This window comes from Juglans regia, chromosome 12, assembly GCF_001411555.2.
Source record: "Juglans regia cultivar Chandler chromosome 12, Walnut 2.0, whole genome shotgun sequence".
In the NCBI taxonomy this organism is placed as follows: domain Eukaryota; kingdom Viridiplantae; phylum Streptophyta; class Magnoliopsida; order Fagales; family Juglandaceae; genus Juglans; species Juglans regia.
The window spans coordinates 3,337,383-3,360,639 of record NC_049912.1 but is presented as its reverse complement, the minus strand read 5'-3'; the positions used below and the strand labels follow the sequence as shown (position 1 = coordinate 3,360,639).

General features: G+C 38.8%; 2 protein-coding genes across 2 annotated transcripts in view; both read right to left on the bottom strand.

Annotated features, from left to right (window-relative positions):
- Window positions 1–1,282: 1,282 nt before the first annotated feature.
- Window positions 1,283–15,928, bottom strand: LOC108998259 (FHA domain-containing protein FHA2). Its single transcript, XM_035683563.1, has 3 exons — window positions 14,841–15,928; window positions 4,743–4,900; window positions 1,283–1,919 (listed from the first exon to the last, which is right to left on the bottom strand). Exons 1-3 carry the CDS (start codon window positions 15,445–15,447, stop codon window positions 1,710–1,712), a joined length of 975 nt encoding a protein of 324 aa, XP_035539456.1. The 5' UTR covers window positions 15,448–15,928; the 3' UTR covers window positions 1,283–1,709.
- Window positions 15,929–18,591: 2,663 nt separating this feature from the next.
- Window positions 18,592–23,257, bottom strand: part of LOC108998258 (peroxisome biogenesis protein 1) — a 37,796-nt gene continuing 33,130 nt past the window's right edge. Inside the window, exons 13-17 of the mRNA XM_018974756.2 lie at window positions 21,742–21,867; window positions 21,600–21,661; window positions 19,904–20,021; window positions 19,116–19,400; window positions 18,592–19,005 (exon numbers count right to left, since the gene is read on the bottom strand). Coding sequence (XP_018830301.1) covers window positions 18,967–19,005; window positions 19,116–19,400; window positions 19,904–20,021; window positions 21,600–21,661; window positions 21,742–21,867 — 630 coding nt within the window. The 3' untranslated portion in view covers window positions 18,592–18,966. The remainder of the gene's footprint in view (window positions 19,006–19,115; window positions 19,401–19,903; window positions 20,022–21,599; window positions 21,662–21,741; window positions 21,868–23,257) is intronic.

The following is a 23,257-nucleotide window of genomic DNA, read 5'->3' as shown; positions in this document are numbered from 1 at the left end:
GGGATAGAATGTAGTGGAGGCCCAAAGGGAGGAAAAAGTTTACAATTCGATCTTATTACAACCTGCTGGCATCACATAGTTTTAAATCTTTCCCATGGAAGTGTATGTGGAGGTCTTGTGTTCCTTCCGAAGTAGCTTTCTTCATATGTATTGCCTCTCTTGAGAAAATCTTGAATATAAGCAATTTGAGGAAGCGTGGTGTCATTAATTTGGACTGATGCGACATGTGTAACAAGTATGGCATCACAGAGTTTTAAATCTCTCTCTCAATATAGAAAGAAGTCCAAAACTTTGGATCTTGAGAAATGTGGATCTTGGAGAATTTTTTTGGCAGTCTCATTAACAAAGATTCGTCTCATTTCATTCCATTTTAGAGGGGATGATATTATGAATTCAGAGACTCGATTTTGATTGTTCCGTATGGTTTGTTGCATTGCAGGGTTGGGTTTGAATGTATCTACCCCTAAACCTTGGACGCGTTTTGTGAAATGTGAGTAAAGGATATCAATGGTGCGAGATACTGGACCAAAACTCCTTTGTATCAAGGAACTTTGGCACTTTGATTATGGAATTCCTTTATTTCTAATCTCTAGGATTCCATATTGTAGCAAGGGGGCTGAGATTTCTGATCCTTTTTAACACGTATCGTTCAAGCTCATTTAACAACCATGAATAAAATTTAAGCGCATATTTCTTTCATTTGTGGTATTGATGTTCAACCTTGTGAACATCAGCACAAGAGATGCATTTATTTCTTTAACGCCCTCGCATTGTTGATAGATTTAGCATCCAATAACCCAGCTACATCATTACTCCAAAGAAAGCTTTTCAAGTCCATTTTCTTGCTTAAAAAGAAAGAAAAACGTCCCATGATTTTCTGTTTCCTTCACTCTTATTTTTGAACTTATCATGTCGAGTCTTACTAAAGAGCACAAAACACCACTCAACGGGATCCTTTACATTGGAAATACATCGAAAGTTATTGAAGCAATCCACTTAATTGACTGGAACAATGATACCCACAATACTTTTCACAAAACATTTCACAGGATATGTTTTTGTAAAATGATGTTATTTTTATAAGATATTTTACAAAAATACCCTTCATTTTAAAATATTATTGTATAAAATGCTGTAAAAAGTTATGTGCAAATATATTATTAATACCACACAGGGTTTTAACCAGAGTCCAGGATGAAAAAAAAAAATTGCTATGGAAATCTGATTTATGGCAGAACGCTTTACTTATATTGAACTAACCAAACACGAAGGCTTTTGAAAATTAAATATTAACAGCCAGATTGGCAAAACTGTTCCAATTGCTTTAGGAAAAAAGTTACATACAAAATTGGAAGGGCTTCAGATTTGCCCCTATTTCGATGCCTGAGGCATAACTAGAGAAAACTTTGTGGGGCAGCTAGCTTCTTGGGTAATGAAGATCCATTGTCCTTAAAGACAATTAGTTGTTTACCAACACATTGTGCAGAACAATTCCCATGTCAAAACAAAAGCCTAAGCAGCAGCAAAATAATGTAGATTTGTGTCACTTACACGTGCAGCTGGCTCCCATCCAAAACTTACTATCACTGCCTGACCATATTTCAAAGGATCAGTATCAAAGTAGACGATCAGCAATATTTGTCACTTTTCCATTAAACTTCGTGATAAATTATCAGCAGCACGTAATCACGCTTTGGTGTCTCATTATGTCATGAAAGCAGAGAGACAAGAGAGACAAACTCCAATGTAATCCGACCCTTGGACCTCGTGTTAATGACAAAGTGTTCAGGATATTTCCTTAGCAACATAAGCAAGCCGTACCATGGTTTCCCCTTGGATTCAGGACCAGGCCAATCCTCAGATGTGAGATATCTTCTTACTCGACTATGATGCCAGACATTAGCATACTTATCCAACAACTGAACAATATAACAATAGGGTAAGGAATACTCTGAACAAAACCAGAGTTGTGTGTGTGTGTGTGTGTGTGTGGATTTGAACTCCCAATCCAACACCAATACTCACCATCAATCAATGGAAGGAAAACAACCTAATAAAGGGCAACCATAAAAATAAACAATGAACTGTAGATTAGTAAAGAGAATAAACAGAACACACAAGTTTTGTTTTTCTCCAAAAGTCCACCTTAAAGCCCCCCACCAGGGTTACTAGCCCTGATGCCCGTGCTACAGAACAACATGTAAGGTTATGATAAAAAAAAAGTCACTAGTAAGTATGTATATGAGCTGAGCTGTTCATGAACAACTCGGGCTCGGCTTGTATAAGTACACTGGGAGTATATATTAGATGCAGCTAACAAGATTTAGAAAAAGATCAAGAAAATCCTGAAAGCAAAAGCTAGAAAGGCATAGGTGGGTTTCCATCCATCCAATGATAGTGAGTTGAGAAGGAAAGCCTTGAGGTCTTTCCATGGTCGTTTTCTACTATTTTCAAAAGCTTGATAATTTCTTTCCCTCTAGATGCACCATATCAAACGAATCAAGGTCATTTTCAACACGATCTTGTTGTAATGACTATCAAGCCTTCCTGTCCAGCATGCTAACAGATCAACCACCTGTCTAAACATAACCTATGTTAGCCCAAATAGACTAAGCATAACATGCCATAAGGTGCTAGCAACCTCACAGTGAAGTAAAGGATGATCCAAAGATTTCCTACTCCGCCGGCACATACAGCCCCATTCTATCACCATAACATGTCTCTTCCTTAATAATCTATGGTAAAGATCTTCCATAGTGCAGCCATCCAAACAAGGATAGCCTCTAAGGCAGCCTTACTCCTCCAAATGGTCTTCCAAGAAAAAGTAAGGCTATTATGGGGAAGTAGGGCATTATGGTATGACTTAACCACAAAAACCCATCTCTTAGATATATACTCCCATCAATGCATTGGAACCATCCTGTCTCCTCTGCAAGCATACAGCCGAGCATAAAAATAGGTGAAGTAATCCATTTCCCAATCCGGTGCCACACCACTAAACTCCACTTCCCATTGAAACGAGCCATTGGAGAGCTATAAGTTCTTTTTGATCGACAAACAAAATTTTATCAAGCATATAATAGACACGAGCTATAAGTTAATATTTTTTATTGAGCATCAGCATAAAATTTTATTGCACTACACCACTAAACTCCACTTCTCATTGAAAAGGGGCATTTGAGAGCTATAAGTTTTTTTTTTATCGATAAACAAAATTTTATTAAGCATAAAATAGACAAAGGCCCAGTACAATAGGCTCGAACTTAAGTTGACATGAGCTTAGATGATATTTTTTATGATAAGGAACCCTGGAGACTGTGCAAACCCCAACATGTCTTTTACCCAGTTAAACCTTGAACCCGTGTAAAGCACCCACATCACAAGCTTAGTTAATATTAGGCAAACTTGGTTAATGTTTGGCGAGTTTAGTTAATATTAGAGGAGCCTTGTTCTAATAGGGGTACCATTTTTTTTCCCCATGCGAATCAAAACCTACTAGGAACTGTTAAAATCCAAGCTTATTGTTGCAAAACACTTGAGAATCTGGGATGCCTATTGAGTCAAACCACCTTATAAAACCATCTGATAGTCAGACACCTAAATTTCCGCCTTAAATAATGAACATTGATAAGGTAGTACCCAAGTGCTCGGATTAGGCAGCCAAACCTATAACAACAGTCAGATAAGATGAGAAGTAAGCCCACACTTCAGACCAGGTAATCAAATCATAAAATCTGAACCTTACAGGAATTACTCCATGATGTGAGAGCTACAGGCATGAAAAATACAGGAAAATATTTTGCAAAGTTCATGTAGTGTCTTGCAGCGGAAAATACACAAGGTAGCACTGTTTAAAAGATGCAAGGCATGGGTTTCAAGAACACAGCGTCTGTTTGCACTTATCATTTCTGGAAAAGTAGTATTAAAACCTCAGCACATACAAAAAGCATAATTGCATTATACTAAACTTTGACAGCCTAACAAGTATGAAACACTTCTCCAGCACAACTTCTTAAAGCAAATTTAAGAGAATGCTACCCATCAGGGTGCAGTAGTCAAAGGAACCAGAGTGTACAGACATCCTGGGTTCGATTATGTACTAGGAGTTCCCCTAGATTACCTGATACACGGTTCTAGCAACTGTGTATCCAGGGTTCACTCCTAAATGGTGGGTCCAAACAGCCTTGCCTTGATGAGGTTCCACATCATTGAAAAAAATAGAAGAATGTTATCTTCCATACCTAACACTTTGCAATATGAAAAATGAGGCATACCACCTAAAACAGAGGTGCAGAGAAGGCTTCAATTTTCAAAATGAACTCTAGAAACAAAGCAAGCATACATCTGAAGAAGAATGTTATGTCAGCTTATTATAAAAAAATGATGTTGTGTCAGCTTAAAACCAGAACATTGCTCTACTGCAAGTGCCTCAATAAGTTTCCCACCACCACACTGATGAACAACTTTATAAGGCACTAAGTGGAACCTGAAGCCAGGAGCATGTAAATCAGTTTATATTATAACTGACTCTAGATAGGTATCAGATGGCTTTCAATGAACTTTAAAGATTATTTCAGTTACTCAGCCAGTTTATCAAAACCCAAGGTACAGGCCATAAATGCCTTCGACACTTCATGCAAAAGAAGTTGAAGGTACGACCATAACCAAAACCCTAATCCAGTATCTCGACTTGTGACTTTATACAAGAAAGAATTAACAGAGAAAGGTCGGAAAAAACTGACCACTGTGTGAAGTTTCTCCATAGGCATCCATTCTCCAGGACCACAAATATCTGAGAGCGCGGTAGCTACCGTTGATACTACATCCTTTTCTTCCAACTGCAAAAGTTGATGATTGTCAGCTTCTCGATCAACCCTTAATCTTCCCTCTGCTTTCTTCTCTGGAGGAATTGGAGACAACCCATACCAATAAAAGAGTATTAGGTAGGCACATGTTGCATCAAAACATATGCATCCATTTCGAATTAAGAAGTGAAACAAAGAAAAGAGATGAACGATCAAAGCAACTATGTGATAGTTCAACTTGAGAAGGCAAGATATAAAAAAATTTTGGATCATTTTCAAGTTAAATCGTGCATACAAAAATATCTAATCCCAAAAAAACTGAATCAACGTAGATAATACGCCTTACCTTATTTTAAACTAAGAAGATTTGTCAATACTTCTCAGATTCTCTGATAAAAAGAGTGTCAGACAGTTCTATGTTCTACAGCTGAAAATAACCAACTATAAGTCCTAGTCAAAATTATCAGCATGGTGACCAGGAGTTCAGAAGAGGTTGCGACAAACAAAAACTCAGGCTTGCGTTATAGTTGGTTAGACACTCAGAACTGATACTTCTTGTCCAAGATCAAAACCCCCGATGATAAGAAAGAATAACATAAAAAATGGCCTCAAGACCTGGTAGGGTTAAAAATGGCATAAAGTACACTTAAATTAATGAATGGTAAAAATGTAATCCACCAAAAAAGAGAACATAAGGAAACCCTAATCATGAAAACCTTTTTTCTTTATCAGTAAACAAAAAATTTATTGCTGAAATTGATACTCATAACCCAAGTACACGGGATATATACAAGAGCGACACCGATGCATTAGTGACTATTGATACAAGAAATTCATGGATACTAATCATGAAAACCTTAGTGAAGAGAACATATGAGAACCTTTGAATGGTAAATCCTAATCAGGAGTTCTTAATGATATACATATATTTTTTTTTTTATAAGTAAGAAGTTTTGTTAATCCACGTAAATAGGCAATGCCCGAGTACACAGGAAGTGTACAAGAAAATAGCCTAATTTTTTTTTTTTGATAAGTAAGGAATTTATTGATTGAAAGAAACTAGTCAACGCCCATGTACACAGGAAGTATACAAAATGGACTCCTAATCACATTCTAGAAAGCTGAAAAGAAAATAAGAACTCGTGAACATTCCCTCCCTTTAGTACAATAGCAGCCAACCATTGAACTAAAGAAAACACAAAAAAATTCGATAATTCCCCCACATTTCTCTCCTTGTTGTTGAAGCATCTCTCATTCCGTTCCATCCATATACACCACAATAAACACAAAGGAACCATCTTCCATGTCGCTTCTAGTTGAGGACAATGATGTTGCCTCTTCCAACATGCTAAAAGTTCTGTCACGCTCTTAGGCATGACCCAGGACAGGCCGGCTCGACTGAAAATACCCGCCCATAACTCCCTTGCCACCTCACAATGCAAGAAAATGTGCTCAATTGATTCGCCATTACTCTTACACATGTAACACCATTCCATCACGATCATACCACGTTTCCTCAAATTGTCAACCGTCAAAATCTTTCCCAAAGCAACAGTCCAAATAGCAGGTTTTTGGAGCTCTCCAAATACCTTTCCAGGGGAACCGAATGGGCTGATGAGCTGCCAACACTTTATAGAATGACTTAACAGAAAAAATTTTGCGCCTTGAATGTTTCCACAGCATTCTATCCCACCCATTTCCTCCTAACTTCTTGGAATATAAAAGGCTGTAAAAACCTGCTATTTCATCCACTTCCCAGTCTTGCGCATTTCTGGATAAGATCAAATTCCACAGAACACTCCCATTGTCAGTGCACAATACATCAGAGACAGCGGCCTGCTGGTTTTCAGCCAATCTGAAAACAGTTGGAAAAACAGTAAATAGAGCACTCTCACCACACCATACATCAAACCAAAAACTAATTCTAGTCCCCACTCCCACCTCAAAACTAGTGTGCTTTACGAACTCCTCCTACCCCTTTCTGATAAATTTCCAAAGGCTTACACCAAAGGAACCCCTACCCTCCGTGGAACGCCAACCCCCCCAATCACAACCATATTTCCGAACAATAACCAATCTCCACAAAGAATCCTCTTCCATTTGAAATCTCCACAACCACTTCCCCAAGAGAGCTTTATTAAAAACAGATAGACTACGCACCCCCAAACCTCCCAACTCCTTCGGACGACACACCTGCTGCCAACTCACTAGATGAAATTTATGTTCTTCCCCCATACCACCCCACAAGAAATCCCTAAACAATTTCTCCATCCTATTGGCTACTCCCACCGGTAAAGGGAACAAAGATAGAAAATAAGTAGGGAGATTGGATAGAGTGCTTTTGATGAGGGTAAGTCTCCCCCCTTTCGATAAGTATAGCCGTTTCCAACCTACCAATTTTTTTCCTACCTTCTCTACAACTCTGTCCCATATGTATTTAGCCTTGAAAGAGGCTCCTAAAGGGAGGCCCAGGTATTTCATCGGAAGAGAAGCCACTTTGCACCCCAACAAACTTGCTAGCTGATTGATATTGTCCACCACTCCCACCGGGACCAACTCCGACTTTCCCAAATTCACCTTGAGACCCGAGACAGCTTCAAAACACAAAAGAACAGCCCTTAAAGCTTGCAACTGTCCACTCTCAGCATCACAGAGGATTAAAGTATCATCTGCATACAATAAATGAGAAATGGAAAAAGCACCTGAGGTAGAGTTACCCACTGAAAAACCAGCCATAAAACCTCCCCTTACCACGGCCTCCACCATATGACTCAAGGCCTCCATCACTACAACAAAGAGAAAAGGAGATAACGGGTCCCCTTGTCTCAAGCCCCTCAAACTCGAGAAGAAACCACAGGGTTGCCCATTTACTAAAATTGAAAACCAAGCGGATGATACACAATGTTTCACCCAACCACACCACCTATCTCCAAAACCACACCTCTTCAACATATATAATAAAAAATCCCAGCACACATGATCATAAGCCTTTTCCATATCCAACTTGCAAATGACTCCTGGAATACCTGCCCTCAACCGGCTATCCAGACACGCATTCGCTACCAAAACTGAGTCCAAAATTTGCCGTCCACGTACAAAGGCATTTTGGGACTTGGAAATGATTTTATCCATCACTAAGCTCATTCGATTCGCTAACACCTTTGAAATAATTTTATAAATCCTGCCTACCAAACTGATGGGGCGGAAACTACTCGCTACAAAATGTAGCATAAAAGTCATTAAAGCTCGCTCCGTTCAATACTATAGATGAAGCCCAAAGCAACAATGTGTGATAGAAAAAGGCCCTAAAACCATCCGGAGAGCGTTCCCTATTTTCAAAATATTGACCATTTATTTCGATCCATGTACACCACATTAAACATAGAGGCACCCATCTTCCAAACAGCTGCAACGTGACAGTGGCCACAAATCCCTCTCCAACATGACGATAAATCCATCACTCTCCTAGGCATAACCCATGGATGCCGAGCCTAGTGAAGATATCATCCCATAAATCCTTGACTACTTTGCAATGGAGAAGCAGGTGGTCTGCTGACTAGCTACTATGTTTACACATGAAGCACCAATCTGTTAAGTAAAGGCCACGCTTTTTCAGCTTGTCAATATCCACGTAATTTCCCATGGGATGCCAACCAGCCAAAGAAAGCAACTTTGAGGGGAGCATTACTCCTCCAAATGCTCTTCCCAGGGAAGGCATTAGAGGGGTGAACTTTCAATACCTTGTAATAAGAGAGTGGACTGAAAATTTCTTGTTTCCTGTGCATGTCCATAGTAGTCTGTCCTCCCTACCTGCTTGCACTTTCAGCGCATATAAAACATTGCAAGAGTCAGCAATGTCATCTACCTCCTAATCCTATATAGCTCTAGAAAAATTCACGGACCAATGAAGAGAATCAGCGGAAATGCTCATATTATCAACCACAGAAGCATCTTTATCTGACGCAATCCCATAAAGAGAGGGAAAAGCATTTTTCAAAACCACATCACCACACCAAATATCATGCCAAAACCTGATTCGTGTGGCCCTTCCCACCTCAAGTCTGAAATTACCAAGTATATCTTCCCATTCATTCCGAATGAATTTCCAAACACCCACTCTGTAGGCCCCTCTTACTGCATTATAGCACCAATCCCCCCAAATGCTCCCGTAATAATATCGATGATGCTCCTCCAAAGAGCGTCCCCTTCCTGATGGTACCACCATAGCCACTTTCCAAGAAGAGCCTTGTTGAAGGTTCTCAATTTTCTAACCCCCAATCCACCACAAGACAAAGGGGTGCAGACTTTATCCCATTTAATTAAATGAAAATTTTTCTCATCTTCTAGCCCTCCCCACAAGAAGTAATAGTAAATCTTCTCCAGTCTATTTGCCACCCCTGCAGGCAAAGGAAACAAAGATAAAAAGTACATTGGAAGATTAAATAATGTGCTCTTAATAAGCGTGGTTCTACCGCCTTTAGACAAGTACATTATGTTTCAACCTGACAGTTTGCATTCAATTTTCTCAACAATCCCATCCCACATTGCCTTGGATTTATGAGGAGCCCCCAAAGGAAGTCCCAGGTACTTCATAGGCAAGGATGACACCTTGCAGCCCAAGACGGCAGCCACTTCGCTTAAATTATTAACCAAACCAATTGGAACTATTTTAGACTTTGATAAGTTCACTTTAAGCCCGGAGACAGCTTCAAAACAAAGAAGGAAAGCTCTCAAGGAGCGAATCTGGTTGGGATCCGGGTCATAGAAAATCAATGTATCATCGGCAAAAAGGAGGTGAGCGACTGATATGCTACCATGCGAGGAACCACCCACTGAGAAGCCCGAGATGACCACCACCCCCTCCAACATTCTACTTAGCACATCCATCATAAGAATGAATAACAAGGGGTATAAGGGGTCCCCTTGTCTCAAACCCCGAGAACTATTGAAGAAGCCTTCAGGAGTGCCATTGATCAAAATAGAGAATCTCACAATTGTGATCAAAAGCCTTCTTTCCCCGAAGCCATGCCTACCAAGAATATACAAGAAATCCCAATTCACATGATCAAACACCTTCTCCATATCCAATTTACACAAGATACCTGGGGTGCCATCTCTAACTCTATTATCCAAGCATTCATTAGAAATAAGAAAAATCTAGAATTTGTCTTCCTTTAATGAAAGAGTTTTGTGACTTCGAGATGATCTTCCCCATAACTTTGCTTAGTCGCTTAGCAAGAACTTTTGAGATGATCTTGTAGACCCAACATACCAAACTTATGGGACGGATATCTTGCACCTCCACCGACCTCACCCTTTTTGGGATAAGGGCGATGAAAGTGGCGTTAAGACTTCTCTCAAATTTCATAAAAGAATGAAGTTCGAGAAAAACCTTCATGAGATCCTCCTTAACAATGTCCCAACAAGTTTGAAAAAACGTCATTGTGAAGCCATTTGGGCCTGGTGCTTTGTCTTTATCCATCCCTTTAAGCACACTAAGCACCTCATCCTCTTCAAAGGACCTCTCCAACCAAGCCGCACTTGATTGATCAATTGAATCGAAAAAGAGTCTGTCTATTTTAGGCCTCCATTGATATTGCTCCGTTAATAGCTTGTCATAAAAGTGGACAATGTGGTTTTTGATAGCAACTCTATCTGTCAAAACCCTATCTTTTGAATGAAGGACCTCAATGGCATTGTTTCTACGATGGGAGTTAGCAACTCTATGGAAAAACTTTGTGCTCTTGTCCCCTTTCTTCAACCAAATGGCTCGAGATTTTTGTCTTCAAGAGATCTCCTCCATAAGAGTATTTTTTCCAGCTCAACTACTACAATCATTTTCCTTGCCTTATCATCCGCCGAAAGATCCCCATCCACTTCTTTATCATAAAATTGTTGTAGCTCTTGAAATAAAGGAAGCCGCTAGTCGTTAATGTTCCCAAAGACTTCCCAATTCTATTTTCTTAGATCGTTTTTCAAAGCTTTAAGCTTCCCGGCCAAAACAAAACTAGGGGTGCCCGTGAGTTGATAAGAGGCCCACCATGATCTAACTTTCCCCGTCGACCTTCAACCACATGTTCTCGAATTTAAAGTATCTCCATCCCCCATGAAGACCCCCGCAATCTAATAAGAGGGTGAAGTGGTCAGAACAAAGCCTAGAGAGCTTTTTTGGCAAAGGTTGGGAAAGGGGACCTCCCAAGAGGGAGAGACAATGAACCTGTCCAACCTGGATCAGGCCCTCGCATTAGACCAAGTGAAATCTCCCCCCCACCAAAGGTAGATCTACCAAGTCCAGCTCAAAAATAAGTGTTGAAAAGTCAGCCATGGCTGTATCCATGCTAGAGTCTCCTGATCTTTCACTCAGGAACTGAGTGACGTTGAAATCTCCTCCAATACACCATGGGATATCCCTCCAACAAAACAAACAAGCGATCTCATCCCAAAGGAGTTGTCTTTTGCTGTCAACATTTGACCCTTAAACTCCTAAGAATCCCCAACCGAAACCATCTTCTACATTCGAGAAAGAGCAAGCTACCGAAAATTCGCCAATGAAATCCTCCACCAAATTAACTACTCACTTATCCCACAACACTAAAATTCCACCTGAAGCACCCTTGGAGACAAGTGTGGTCCATCCCATGTAGGAGTAATTCCACAAGCTTCTTATTAATTGCCTGTCGATAGACTTCAACTTAGTCTCCTGCAAACAAATCACATCTGGCTTCCATTCCCGTAATAAATTCTTCACTCTAAGACGCTTGCTCGGGTCATTCAGTCCCCGAACATTCCTTGAAAGGATCTTGGGCTTCATGGAACGCCGAGGTTCACCCTATCATTGTGTCTCCCCCTACTCGCACTTCCTTCCCCCTTGCATCATAGTTTATGGAGCAAGCAAGCCTCTTAAGCTCCCTATCTTTTTTAGCGGCAAATTTGGCAAGAAGTAGATGCCCTACTTCTATGGCAGTGAGAAGAGCTTTAAACTGGTCCTCAAACTCTTCGCATGAAATCCCGATGCAATGAAAAAGTTCATCTACCTTTTGTAAAACCCAATCAAGATTGCATGCCAGCCCATGAAGGCGCCGGTGGCAACGAGCATAAAGGACTAGGTACGTCTCTTGAATCCCCCAGGTCCATGTCAACTCCAAACTCCTTGCAAGCTAACTGTAAATCAAACCCAAGTGAAGATTCAACATCCGAGAGAACCCCATCAATCGATGACTCATCATCCCCTTCTGCCACTGTGCACAGAACCCTTGAAGGGGTCCCTAGTTCACAGAATGTTGGATGAGGGCCTTGGGCCCTAAAGAGAAACTCTAAGGGCTGAGAGGGACCAGATTTAAGCAAAGGGTCGTCATAACCTTCAAACCGAGGTAGCCTGGTGGAGGACGACGCCTCCTCGCATAAATTTATCTCATTTGAGATTGGGAACGACACCAAACTTCTAGCCAAGACCAGAGTCTCTCAGGCCAGAGAGCACCCCTTAGCTCTCTAGACAGAATGGATGGGCCTAATGGGCTCAGCCCAGCCCATCCTACCAACAGGCGCTCAAGCCCCCCTTTGAACAAACTATGGGCTCGTGGGCCCCTTCAAGTTTTGGCTCAATCCAGGTAACTCCTTTGCCAGGTTCTTCAAATTCACAGACCCTCCCTTTCACGTCCATTACCAAGCTTAGGCCTACATCCACTTTATTTATCAGTACTGAAACTTCCTTTATACCCTAGACAATTGTGCTCTGACAGCCCACAAAATACCTTCCACCTCCCCCAACTTTGTACGCTGGACAAAGAACACCCCACTACCCACAATGCAACAAGAGTTACCTTCAGTGCTGGTCTCCTAGCCTATTGACACCATGGCAAAGTTGCCCCCTAATAGAGAGTTTGCCGATGACCTCAAAACAGAGGCGTAAGAAACACTATTTGGGGGAGGCTTCTCTGTTTCCAGTCCATAACCAGTCACCCCACCCTGACGTAGGCCACCCTCTGTAAGCACCCCCGTGAGACCAGCCACCTTCTTGAGGTGGTAAGCGAAACCTTCCTAGCCGCATCCCTTCACGCCTTCAGGGACAATCAGAGAGCCCTTCCCCCTGCCATTCCAAAATTCCTCCAAGTGCAGAAAATATCCTCTATTGTTACTGTGACGTTGAAGAATGAGGACCCCGTTACCCACCCTCAACTTTCTGAAAAACCCGCCACTCTATTGAGAGACGAGCTTTTTCAACCATCCTTGCCACCCATGAAGCTAATGTCCCATTAATGAAGAGAAATAGAGCCATTTTTCTGTTCCTCTCAATGATACAAAAACTGTTACCAGCCACCTTCGAGAAGATGAAGGTTTTAGATTCCACCATAAAACTCCCATCACCTTCCATCTTCGTAGTTTTGTAAACAGAAACAGGAAAAGGAAGAAAAGAAACAAAAGAGAGACAGGAAAGGGAAGGATGAGAGAATCAACTCCGGCGAGAAGCGCCGGAGAAGGGATTACGGGCGTGCATGAGGACATAAAAAAAGTGTAAAGAGAAAAAAAAAAAAAAAAAAATCTCAAATGGAAGGATATTTTTCAATTTCATATTCTATATGCAACAAAACATGCATTCTGTATGATTATTGACGAGCATGTATAAATAGCCCATCTATGTGTAGCATTAGTAATTCTAAGTATTGATCAATACCAAACGTCACCTCACATATATGTCTAATAGACAAGGCTAAATGTAGATGGCCTAGCCAATCATGTGGAGACAGCCAGGCTGTTCAAACTTTGGCCACACGATACCCCATATTGAGTGAATAATGTTGTAAATAGGATCCCGCATTGCTTGTAAGGAAGAAGTTCTTGCTCTTTGTAATGATTCTAGGGGGCTATAATTTGTACCATTGACTATTTCTTTTGGAGTATGACACAAATATGGCTTGGACCCCTCTTTGGGAATTACAAATAGTATTAGAGCCAATCCAAACCAAAAGTGTGGGACTTGAGTCATGCCAGCTATTATAATCAAATGGCATGACGAGGACGTTGGGAATTTAAGTTTAAGTGGTTTTTTTTTTTTTTTTTTTTTTGGGGGGGGGGGGGGGGTGTGGGGGGGGAGAAAAGCATCGGAACAAATCAGCTCCACTGCCAGTGCTAAAGGATGCCACCAACAATGATGGAATGCTAACAGATTCTCAGAAGTTAATCAATCCAATGCCATTTCTTGCAGATAATTAGGAGCCCTTAAAAGGTGATTAAAGCGCCAGAAAGTAGGAGTTGAGGACTACCCTAAATTCCTCGTGCTTCATGTTAGTGTGAGAGAAACTTTCTGTATCGATTTGTAATGAACGTAATTTTGAGCTTGAACGTGGTTTATGAGACCATAGTTAATCCAAGCATGAGCTAGCCGCAGCAGCTAATCAAGAAACTAGTGACATTGACACTAAAGATACGAAGCAACAAAACACGTGTGAGATTTAGCATCTAGAGATTGTCATAAATCCTGGAAAAGAATTGAAACATTTAACCAACACGGCTATTTACATGTAGACAATGCCAGGCAAGGGAATTTAAAATCAACAACCGCAGACATTTCCATCTAAAACCCTTCAATGTATGTGCAGGCGAATCACATCAAAGATATACGCATACACAAAATATTACTACACACACCCCCATAATGAACAGCCCGATCCCTTTCTTATAAACAAGATCCTAGAAAGGCGGCACTAACAATAATATCAACGGTGTTGTGTTGGATCTTTGGAACAGCAAGGTTCTTGCTGACCCTGTACTCAAGTACCTACTCCTACGAACGATAAGAATATACTCGGATAAAATTTTTTAAATTAAAAAAGAAAAAAAAAAGCCGTGAGCTGAAAACATAAACTTGGTTCATAATCCATCAAAACCACATCTTCCAAAAAGTACAAAAGCAAATAGTAAAATACCAGCTAATCAAAAACATATCCAAGAGGAAAGGGAAAAGAAGCCCAAACCAACTAAACCATAACAATAACGTGATGAAAAAGTATCCCAAAACTCCGGCTAAGCCGGTCTTACCGCCCGAACCACCAGCGCTGAAGCCGTACCCCTCAAACCCTTCTCTCCTCAACTTCTTACCACTCCCGGCACCACCACCAATCTCATCCTCATCATCGTACTCCTCCTCGTAGAAGTCCCTCCCTCTCCCCTTCTTTACGGCAGGCGTCGCTGTGGGCCCCGCCAGATGAAAATTACCGTAGTGCGCAGCAGAGGCCCCGGCCCCGGCCCCGGCAGCTGCGCCCACGAAATGCCTGTGGCCGAGAGGCCCACCGAGGATGCTTCGCACGGGCAGGAGGAAGTAGAACTCCTTGTCTCCGATCTGAAGAAGGTCCTGGGAGTCGAGCTTGACAGGGGGGTTTCCAGGGAGGTGGAGAACGCCCTCGACGAAGCAGCCATTCTTTCCGAGGACCTCGAGTGCGAAGCGGCGGCGGGCAAAGTCGTAGAAGATGCGGGCGTGGTGGCGTGAGATGTTCATGCCACCGCCGAGGCTGGAAAGGTCGACGTCAACGGTCGACTTCTTGGAATTGCGGCCGAGGATGATAGAGTAAGTCTGCATGTAATACTCGAAGTCTTCGCCCTGGAGCTTCGCGAACCCGGCCTCCACATCGCCTCCCGTCGCCCCCATAGTTTGCTGTGTCTGCCTATGTCGCTCGGATTCGTATTTCGTCTCGTCCGCAAGCAAATCGATCAAACAAATATCGAAAGAAAAATTCGCCCCGTTATAAAGCACACTCCGCACACATCAGCCTTTGTAAAATGTCTATTTTACCCTCATCTAAAACACAGCCTTCCTTTCTCACTACTCATCCAGAACCATCCCCTTTCTCCAAAGGCTCACCCACCAGTCTGGCATTGAAAGCAATGGAAATACAAAATCATGGACTGATAGAAGATTTATAAACCTGGGTGTTTGAACTCTGTAAGTAATTTTATCGTCTTTGACATAAGTTAGGGCTAAAAGGGTTCCTTGAGCTTTATCTCGATCATCCCAGAAAGAGCCCATCAGCTGCCTTCAACTCCAAATCTGCAAATTCCTGTTCTAATTGCTGCAGACCAGCAGAGCCTATAATCTCTTCAACACGTTCTAAGATGGGAGGAGGGAATGAAAATCTGCCAGCAATAATACCAGATAATAAATAACATCTTCAACAAGTCCATTTTAGCCTGGGTTTCAGAGAAGCAGAACAAAACTATGTCTTTTAAAGAGAATAAAATGCATGCACCCAAGGTCTGCATATCAATTGTCCTAAATAATGCTAGACACCAATCACTCCAAAATTATTGAACCTCTTATGTTCCTAAACTAACGGTGGTAAACTGCAAAACCAAGGTGAACAAGAGAGCATAAATTTTCAGAGGGACGGCGAAATGCACTTTGCCGTAGCACGGCTCTTTCACAGAAGGAAGCACACCGAAAGGAACTTCTGTTTTAAGAGAGAGAGAGAGCGCACTGTGTGAGTTTTATTTTTTGTTTTTTTATTAATATAAATAGTCCATGTCGTATGAAGTGCGGTGTGCATAAGTTAATATAACAACAAAAATTATTTTCATCATTCTCGTAAGCTATACACTACATTTTTTTTTTTAAGTTTTTTACCAAATATATATGACATATAGATAATGTGTAAAATAATTCAATAAATTTAAGAAGAATAAAACTAAAAAAATTTTTAAAAAATAAAAAAAAACGTAGTGTATAAAATATAAAAATGATATAGCAAAACTCATATAACAAGGGCATGTGTGGTTTAGGAATTTTAAAAAATGCTTATATTAAATTATTTTTAATTTCAAATAAGTTAAAAAGTACGTTTGAAGAAAAATATTATTTTGATTTTTTTTCTCTAACGTGTTTTTTTGGATAATACTAAACATAATTCAAATTTTAAAAAATTATCAATTGACGAAAATACCCGTATAATTTTATAATAATTATAACTTTCAAACTCTCAAGAATATAATCATAGTCTTTAAAAATTTAAATAATCGTCATTTTTACCTCAAAAAGTACTTTTTTAATTTATTTTCAAACAAACGTAGCATGTTTAAAAGTGTTTTATCAAAAGTCTATGACTTGATTGGCATAAACGCACAACCTCTAAAATGAAGGTATTGGGTTGGAAAACCCCATCTCCAAATGTATAAAAAAATATTTTAAAATATTTTAAACATATAATTACTAAAAAGTAAATAACTTTATAATAATAAAATTTATTATTTAAATTATAAACTATAAATTATATTTCCACCACAATCTCAAATATACATTAAAGAGGCTTCCATGTAGCACGGTATAGACTCATTTTTTAACTTTATTATTACAACAACACTTTAAATGTTTTTATAAAATAACGATATTCGTATAATTATTTTATAAATTCTTTTGAAACAATATTTTAATTAAAATAAAATAATATTATTGAAATATATTAAAACATTATAATATTATTAACTTTCCGGCAAAAATTTTCAAGAGAAAATTAAGAAGAAAATTAGATTCTCCTTTAATATGTTTGGCATCAAATTAAAAAATATTTAATATAACTTCCCATTTAGTAAATATTTGTTTAAAAGTTAGGATTATCACATCTTTAAATAATTATAAAATCTAAAATGAGATAGCATTTCCTAATAAGATAAAAAAAAATATATGAGTAATGTTAGATATAGTCATAAGTTTTGTAAGTATTGTGCATTCCTTTTAAAAAATATACTATTAAAAAAATTAATTTTTCATGTAGATCTCATATTTACTTACTTTTTTTCAAAATGAATATGCGATACTTGCACACTCTATAACTGCAAATATAATTTCTTAAAAAATATATTATATTAGTTGACAAAATATAAATCTGATAGAGTTTAAAATGAAGAATAATATGTTTTTATCCAAACTGGATCACATAATTCTTCTTGGATTGCTTGCTTGAAAACGTCACGAGCCTATTTCTTCTTTTATAACGATAAATGAAAACATATGTTTAAAAAATAAATAAAATGATTGTAAAAATATAAGTTATAACACAATGACACTTTCAAACTAGTTTAATAAGAAGCTTGATTTAATTCGTGTTAAAATAAAAATTAAATGTATAAAGTATAAATATTAGATTAAATATGTAATGCAATATTATAGCTCATTTGAATATGAAGATGAGGTGAGATAACATAAAAAATCTATGAATAATATTAAAATTATTTGACTTAATATGTCTTATGAAGTGTTAAAAAATGAAAGAGAGAAATTAAATAAAAAAATATAAAGTCAAAATATTATTTTTATTTTGAGACTTGAAAAAGTTAAATTATTTTTTTATATTTGGTTTGAAAGTTTAAAAAAAATTGTAATAATTAAATAATGATTGCATGAAAAAGTTAAAAATTTAAAAAATTTATCTCAACATCCAAACCGGACGTTAAACTTGACCATCAAGGAAATAAAAAGTTTAACATAACAAGCACGATCAAACAGTCGAATTTAGGTAACACATGTGAAGTGATAAACGATGCTAAGTTCAACAACGAAGCTTTAAGGTGAATTTATAAAATCAGTCATGCATCTTTATTGTTTTGTAAAATACTCCTGAGATATGATCATATTACAGGGCTTCCTTTCCTTCAGATTTGTCCTACCCAATTTCAACGGTAGCACTAACAAGTAACAAATGTTAGGTTTAGTACATAATTTTATTTTTGAGTGGTACCTAATTTAAACCAAAAGATTACTTTCAAACTCCAATCTGGACAAGAGATCAACAACTCTAGGGAATGGTTCAGCAATAGAATCCACATTTTATTTGAGTTATTTAAGTTTTTGCTTCTACAACAAAAGCAAAGTACACCATCGAAGGGCAGATCATATTTACAAATTATAACCCCAATTGGCAGCCAAAAAGTCTGCCATTGCAAATCTTAAACTTTCTTTAAATCTTTTCCATGATTTCATAAACTTTTGAATGACTAAAGATGAACTTTTGCAAATTCTCGAATGGGTTATATATTTAAAATCTCCGCTCTCGCGCCCAATTCATTTTTCGGGAAAAAGAAAATAGAGTGGCAGAAATGAGCAATCAAAAATATAAATTAGTATGGTATACCATATAGCACATTCTGCTCCTTCTGGTTACAAGACCCTTGTAATTCGTCATGCTAGGGTTGCCCTCTTGCCTTTCGCATCTCTTGACTGCAAATAAATTTATGTTAGTCACAAGCTATATTCTGGAAGGGTATGTATAAATAGATTTTTTGCATAAAACATATTGGAGAGAGAGAGAGAGAGAAACAGTGAAAGACCTGTGCAGCAACAGATCTCTTTGAATCCAGAAACTCTCTGTAAATACTATATAGTCTTTGCATCTCGGTTTCTGAAACAGATGGTCTTGCCTTTGCAGCAGTAGACTTCAAAAGAGCATCAGTTATTACTGGCTTTTTGTTTGGCACAATGGTATCCACACTGCCCAGAAGCTCATGAACTGCTGCAAGCTGTGCATCTGAAAGCAGGGCTTGCAGATCAGCCCCACTAAATCCTTCAGTTATACAAGCTATGGCATCTAAATCAACATCACTGGCCAATGGAAGCTGCATGAATTCATAGAAAGCATAATATTATTATATTTTAACTCGACAAAACAAATAGACAAAAAGAAAAGCTCCATTATTTTTTAGTCTGAACTCTAGGCATCCATTTGGCACTGAATATACAGTAAATAACTACTTGTAAAAATTTTCAACACCTTAATATTTCCCCAAAATTATGGGTTGCTAGAAGGAACTTAATGGCTGTACCGAGAGAAAGACGCTGGTTCAAGCAAGAAAGAGCCGCATCTTAATTGTTGTAATTTAGTTATTGAATGAAGGGTAGCAAATAGACTTAATTTTGAACTAGCCTGCCATATGGGTTTCTTAGAATTTCATGGCAATCATTAATCCCCATCTATTACAGTGGTGAAATTATCCTCACATCGAACTTCAGAAATCGCAAAAAGAAACTGAAAGAAAAGGTTCAAAACTCGATGAAAATAACAATGCGAAAACTAAATAGTCATCAAGAACTATTCATTCCTTTAGATTGTCCTACTAACCTTCCGAGAGAGAACTCTAAGGATATCCAACCTTTCATGTGGAGATGGAAAATCACAGAACAGAAGGCGATCTAGCCTACCGGGTCTCAACAGTGCAGCATCAAGTAAATCCGGTCTACTGCTTGACATGAAAAATATAGGTTCACTTTCCATTTGACAAAATAATCAATATATCTCGGAAAAAAGAGTGCTGAAAGCAAAACCTATCCAATCATGACAAGAAAAGGATGTTCAGAAACATTCCATAATTCTGACCTGAAATTGAACATATGCATCGGCCAACTACATATTTACGGTTCCCAAAAACCGCTATGGCATGACCAATTAATGTTGTGGTTTCAAAGGTAAAAGCTTCTTCACAGCTTGGATCCATATTGGGGTTCTACCTTCTTTCATTTGTTGGTACTTAAGCTAAGAAGGTGCAATGCTAGAATGAGGACAAATAGAAAGGAAGCATCTATAACAAACACAACTTTCAAAGCAAAAGCTTTGTTCCTATTGACACAAATCATCCATTTTTGCGTTAGATGGTCATAAATCTCAAAATTTAGGCTTTTAAAGCTTGTTTATGTTTTTTTATTATATTTTTAAGGAGAGGCTGACAGGAAACTGAAATGCCACGTGTTAGTGTTTGATTGGGCGACACGTGTGTTTTTTGCACCACAGATTGTGCTTTTAGAGAACATGATGAGAGATGGATGGGGAGACTAAATTGCGAGTTTCTAAAAATCTAGCGATGTATTGTGCGAAGAAGTGAAAACTTAGGGAGTTGTTTGCAAAACAATGAAAACACAAGGACTGATTCTACAATTAACCCAAGAGATTATGTCATTGAACTATCAAATTTGAGACATTCTATATATATTCGGAGGAACTAGTTATTACCAAAGAGGCACCTAAAACATTTGTTACCAAGCATTGGAAGAGAATACACCTTCCCCACCAGCAGTTAGGCCCAAAAACACTCTGAAATATTTTTTGAGACACCAAAATTTCCATTGATCCACATCAAAACTAAAAGGCTTGTAAACGACCTTATAGCATATGTGTAATTCAGGGATGTAGCAATGGCAACGATTTTGAGAAAAATATCTAAGGTGTTTTTCAGTAATCTCATAGTTCTATCCTCTGGAAAAAATAAAATAAAATTTGTATCCCCCCCCCCCCCCCCCCCCCCCCCAACTTGGGGTGGACAATGCCCTCATACCTTCACCCCTGCACTGTGGCATCCCACGTTCACATTTAAATAACCACATCTCATGTTGATGTCACGAATTTCCCACTAGAATCCAAGAGCCACAAGTGGACTATAATGGCTCCATCTCTGACGATATCAAGACTTGTGTATCATATCTAGAAGTACATGGATCTCATTTTTCTTTTCCGAAGAGGGAAAAAGAGAAACAGGAGAGGAAACAAATTTCTTTTCCAACTGGAAAAAAATACATACTTCTTTGTTTTATTTCCCCACAGAAAAGAAAACTATCTTTTCATTTACTGTTGAGGGGATTTCGCATGTAAGTTGTAAAATGATGGTTGATATGATTATAAGTAATTGGTAAGGTCACTTCTTAAGGTTTTTTCACTTTAATGTGAAAAATTAAACTTAAGGGAGTTCCATGTTTTACAGCCTAACCACATGGACTTTAAGCACATTTGTCCCAAAAAATTATCAATATTCTGTGGAGAAACTAACCTTGTTGCAGCAAACACAAATACACCAGTCAAAACTTCAACACCATCCAGTTCCGTTAGAAACTGTGAAAAGGGGGGAATGTAATTGTTAGAAAATTAATTCAAAGAGAACCTAAGATGGTACAGGTAAACAAGAGACTAACTTGATTAACAACACGATCGGTTACTCCTGTATTGTCGTGCCCTCTTTTTGGTGCAATAGAATCAAATTCATCAAAAAAGAGAAGGCATGGTGCTGCAGCAGCTGCTTTGGTGAAAATATCCCGAACCTGAAACCAACAGATATGCATCAGCAGCAGAACTAGACATAACACTTCACTTGTAAAAAGTATTACCACAAATGCCCAGAAAATTAACCAAAAAATGCATATTATATATGCTCTCTCTTATATGCACATTATCTATTTGTGCATCTATTATAGGGTCGAACTAAAATAAAATACCGCATAATCAAGGAAGAAAAGACAACGAAAAATAAAACTTGGAAAGCATTGAAAGTGGTATGACATCCTTAATTCTTTATCTATTCTAAAAAGCCTTCTGAAACCACATATAGTATACCACAGAACACCTAAATACATTCTAAGAGCGATGAACTAAAGACAAGAAGTCATGAATATTATCCCCAACTAAAACAATAGCAGAAAACCAAAGCAATAAAGTATTGAAAAAGAAATTCTTCAGCTCCACCACTGTACGTTCCTTGTCTTCAAAACAGCGCGCATTCCTTTCCATCCAAGTACACCACATGATACACAGCGGAATCATCTTCCATACTACTGCCACTTGACGACAGCCCTGCAAATTCCTCCAACAGCCCATCAATTCCACCACCCTCGAAGGCATTACCCAAGCGACATCAACCCTCCAAAAGATCTCATCCCACAACACCCTTGTTACCTCACAATGTAGTAAGAGATGATTAACCGATTATCCATTCTTTTTGCACATGTAGCACCAATCCATCACCACACATCCTCTCTTCCTCAAGTTGTCGATAGTCAAAATCTTCCCAAGGGCGGCGTTCCAAACAAAGAAAGCAACTTTGGAAGGCACCCGAGATCTCCAGATGTTCTTCCAAGGGAATGGAGTAAGGTCATGAGTGATCAAAAGGTTATAATACGCCTTAACAGTACATAACTTATGATCCTTAGACCTCCACTTCAAACTATCATGTTGAACCCTAGAAGTTCCCGAGGAATGTAATAGGCTGAAAAATTCAGTAACCATGTCTAGTTCCCAATCGTGAAAATCCCTATTAAATAGAATATTCCACTGATGCGAACCATGAGAAAATAACCGCACATCAGCCACTGAAACCTCCCTATTAGCTGCAATACGATATAAAGCCAGAAAAACCCTTTCCAAAATCTGATCTCCACACCACACATCCTGCCAAAAACGGATTCGGTTACGCTCACCAGCTTCAAAACGAATATGATTTTTAAAACATATCCACCCCTTCCTTATATACTTCCATAACCCCACTCCATACCCCCCCTCACTTCGTTGGAACACCATCCGCCCCATGCAACACCATATCTCGCATCTACAGTTTCCTTCCACAATGCTCCCCCCTCCCTGATGATATCTCCAAAGCCATTTCCCCAATAGTGCTTTATTAAAGGTTCGCAAGTTGCAAACACCCAAACCACCATT

Coding starts and splice junctions, on each gene's coding strand:
- LOC108998259 (XM_035683563.1), bottom strand. CDS start 15,447: ATGGGGGCGACGGGAGGCGATGTGGAGGCCGGGTTCGCGAAGCTCCAG. Junction 4,901..14,840: donor CAGCGCTGGTGGTTCGGGCG/GTAAGACCGGCT, acceptor CAATTCCTCCAG/AGAAGAAAGCAGAGGGAAGA. Junction 1,920..4,742: donor TGGAGAAACTTCACACAGTG/GTCAGTTTTTTC, acceptor TATATTGTTCAG/TTGTTGGATAAGTATGCTAA.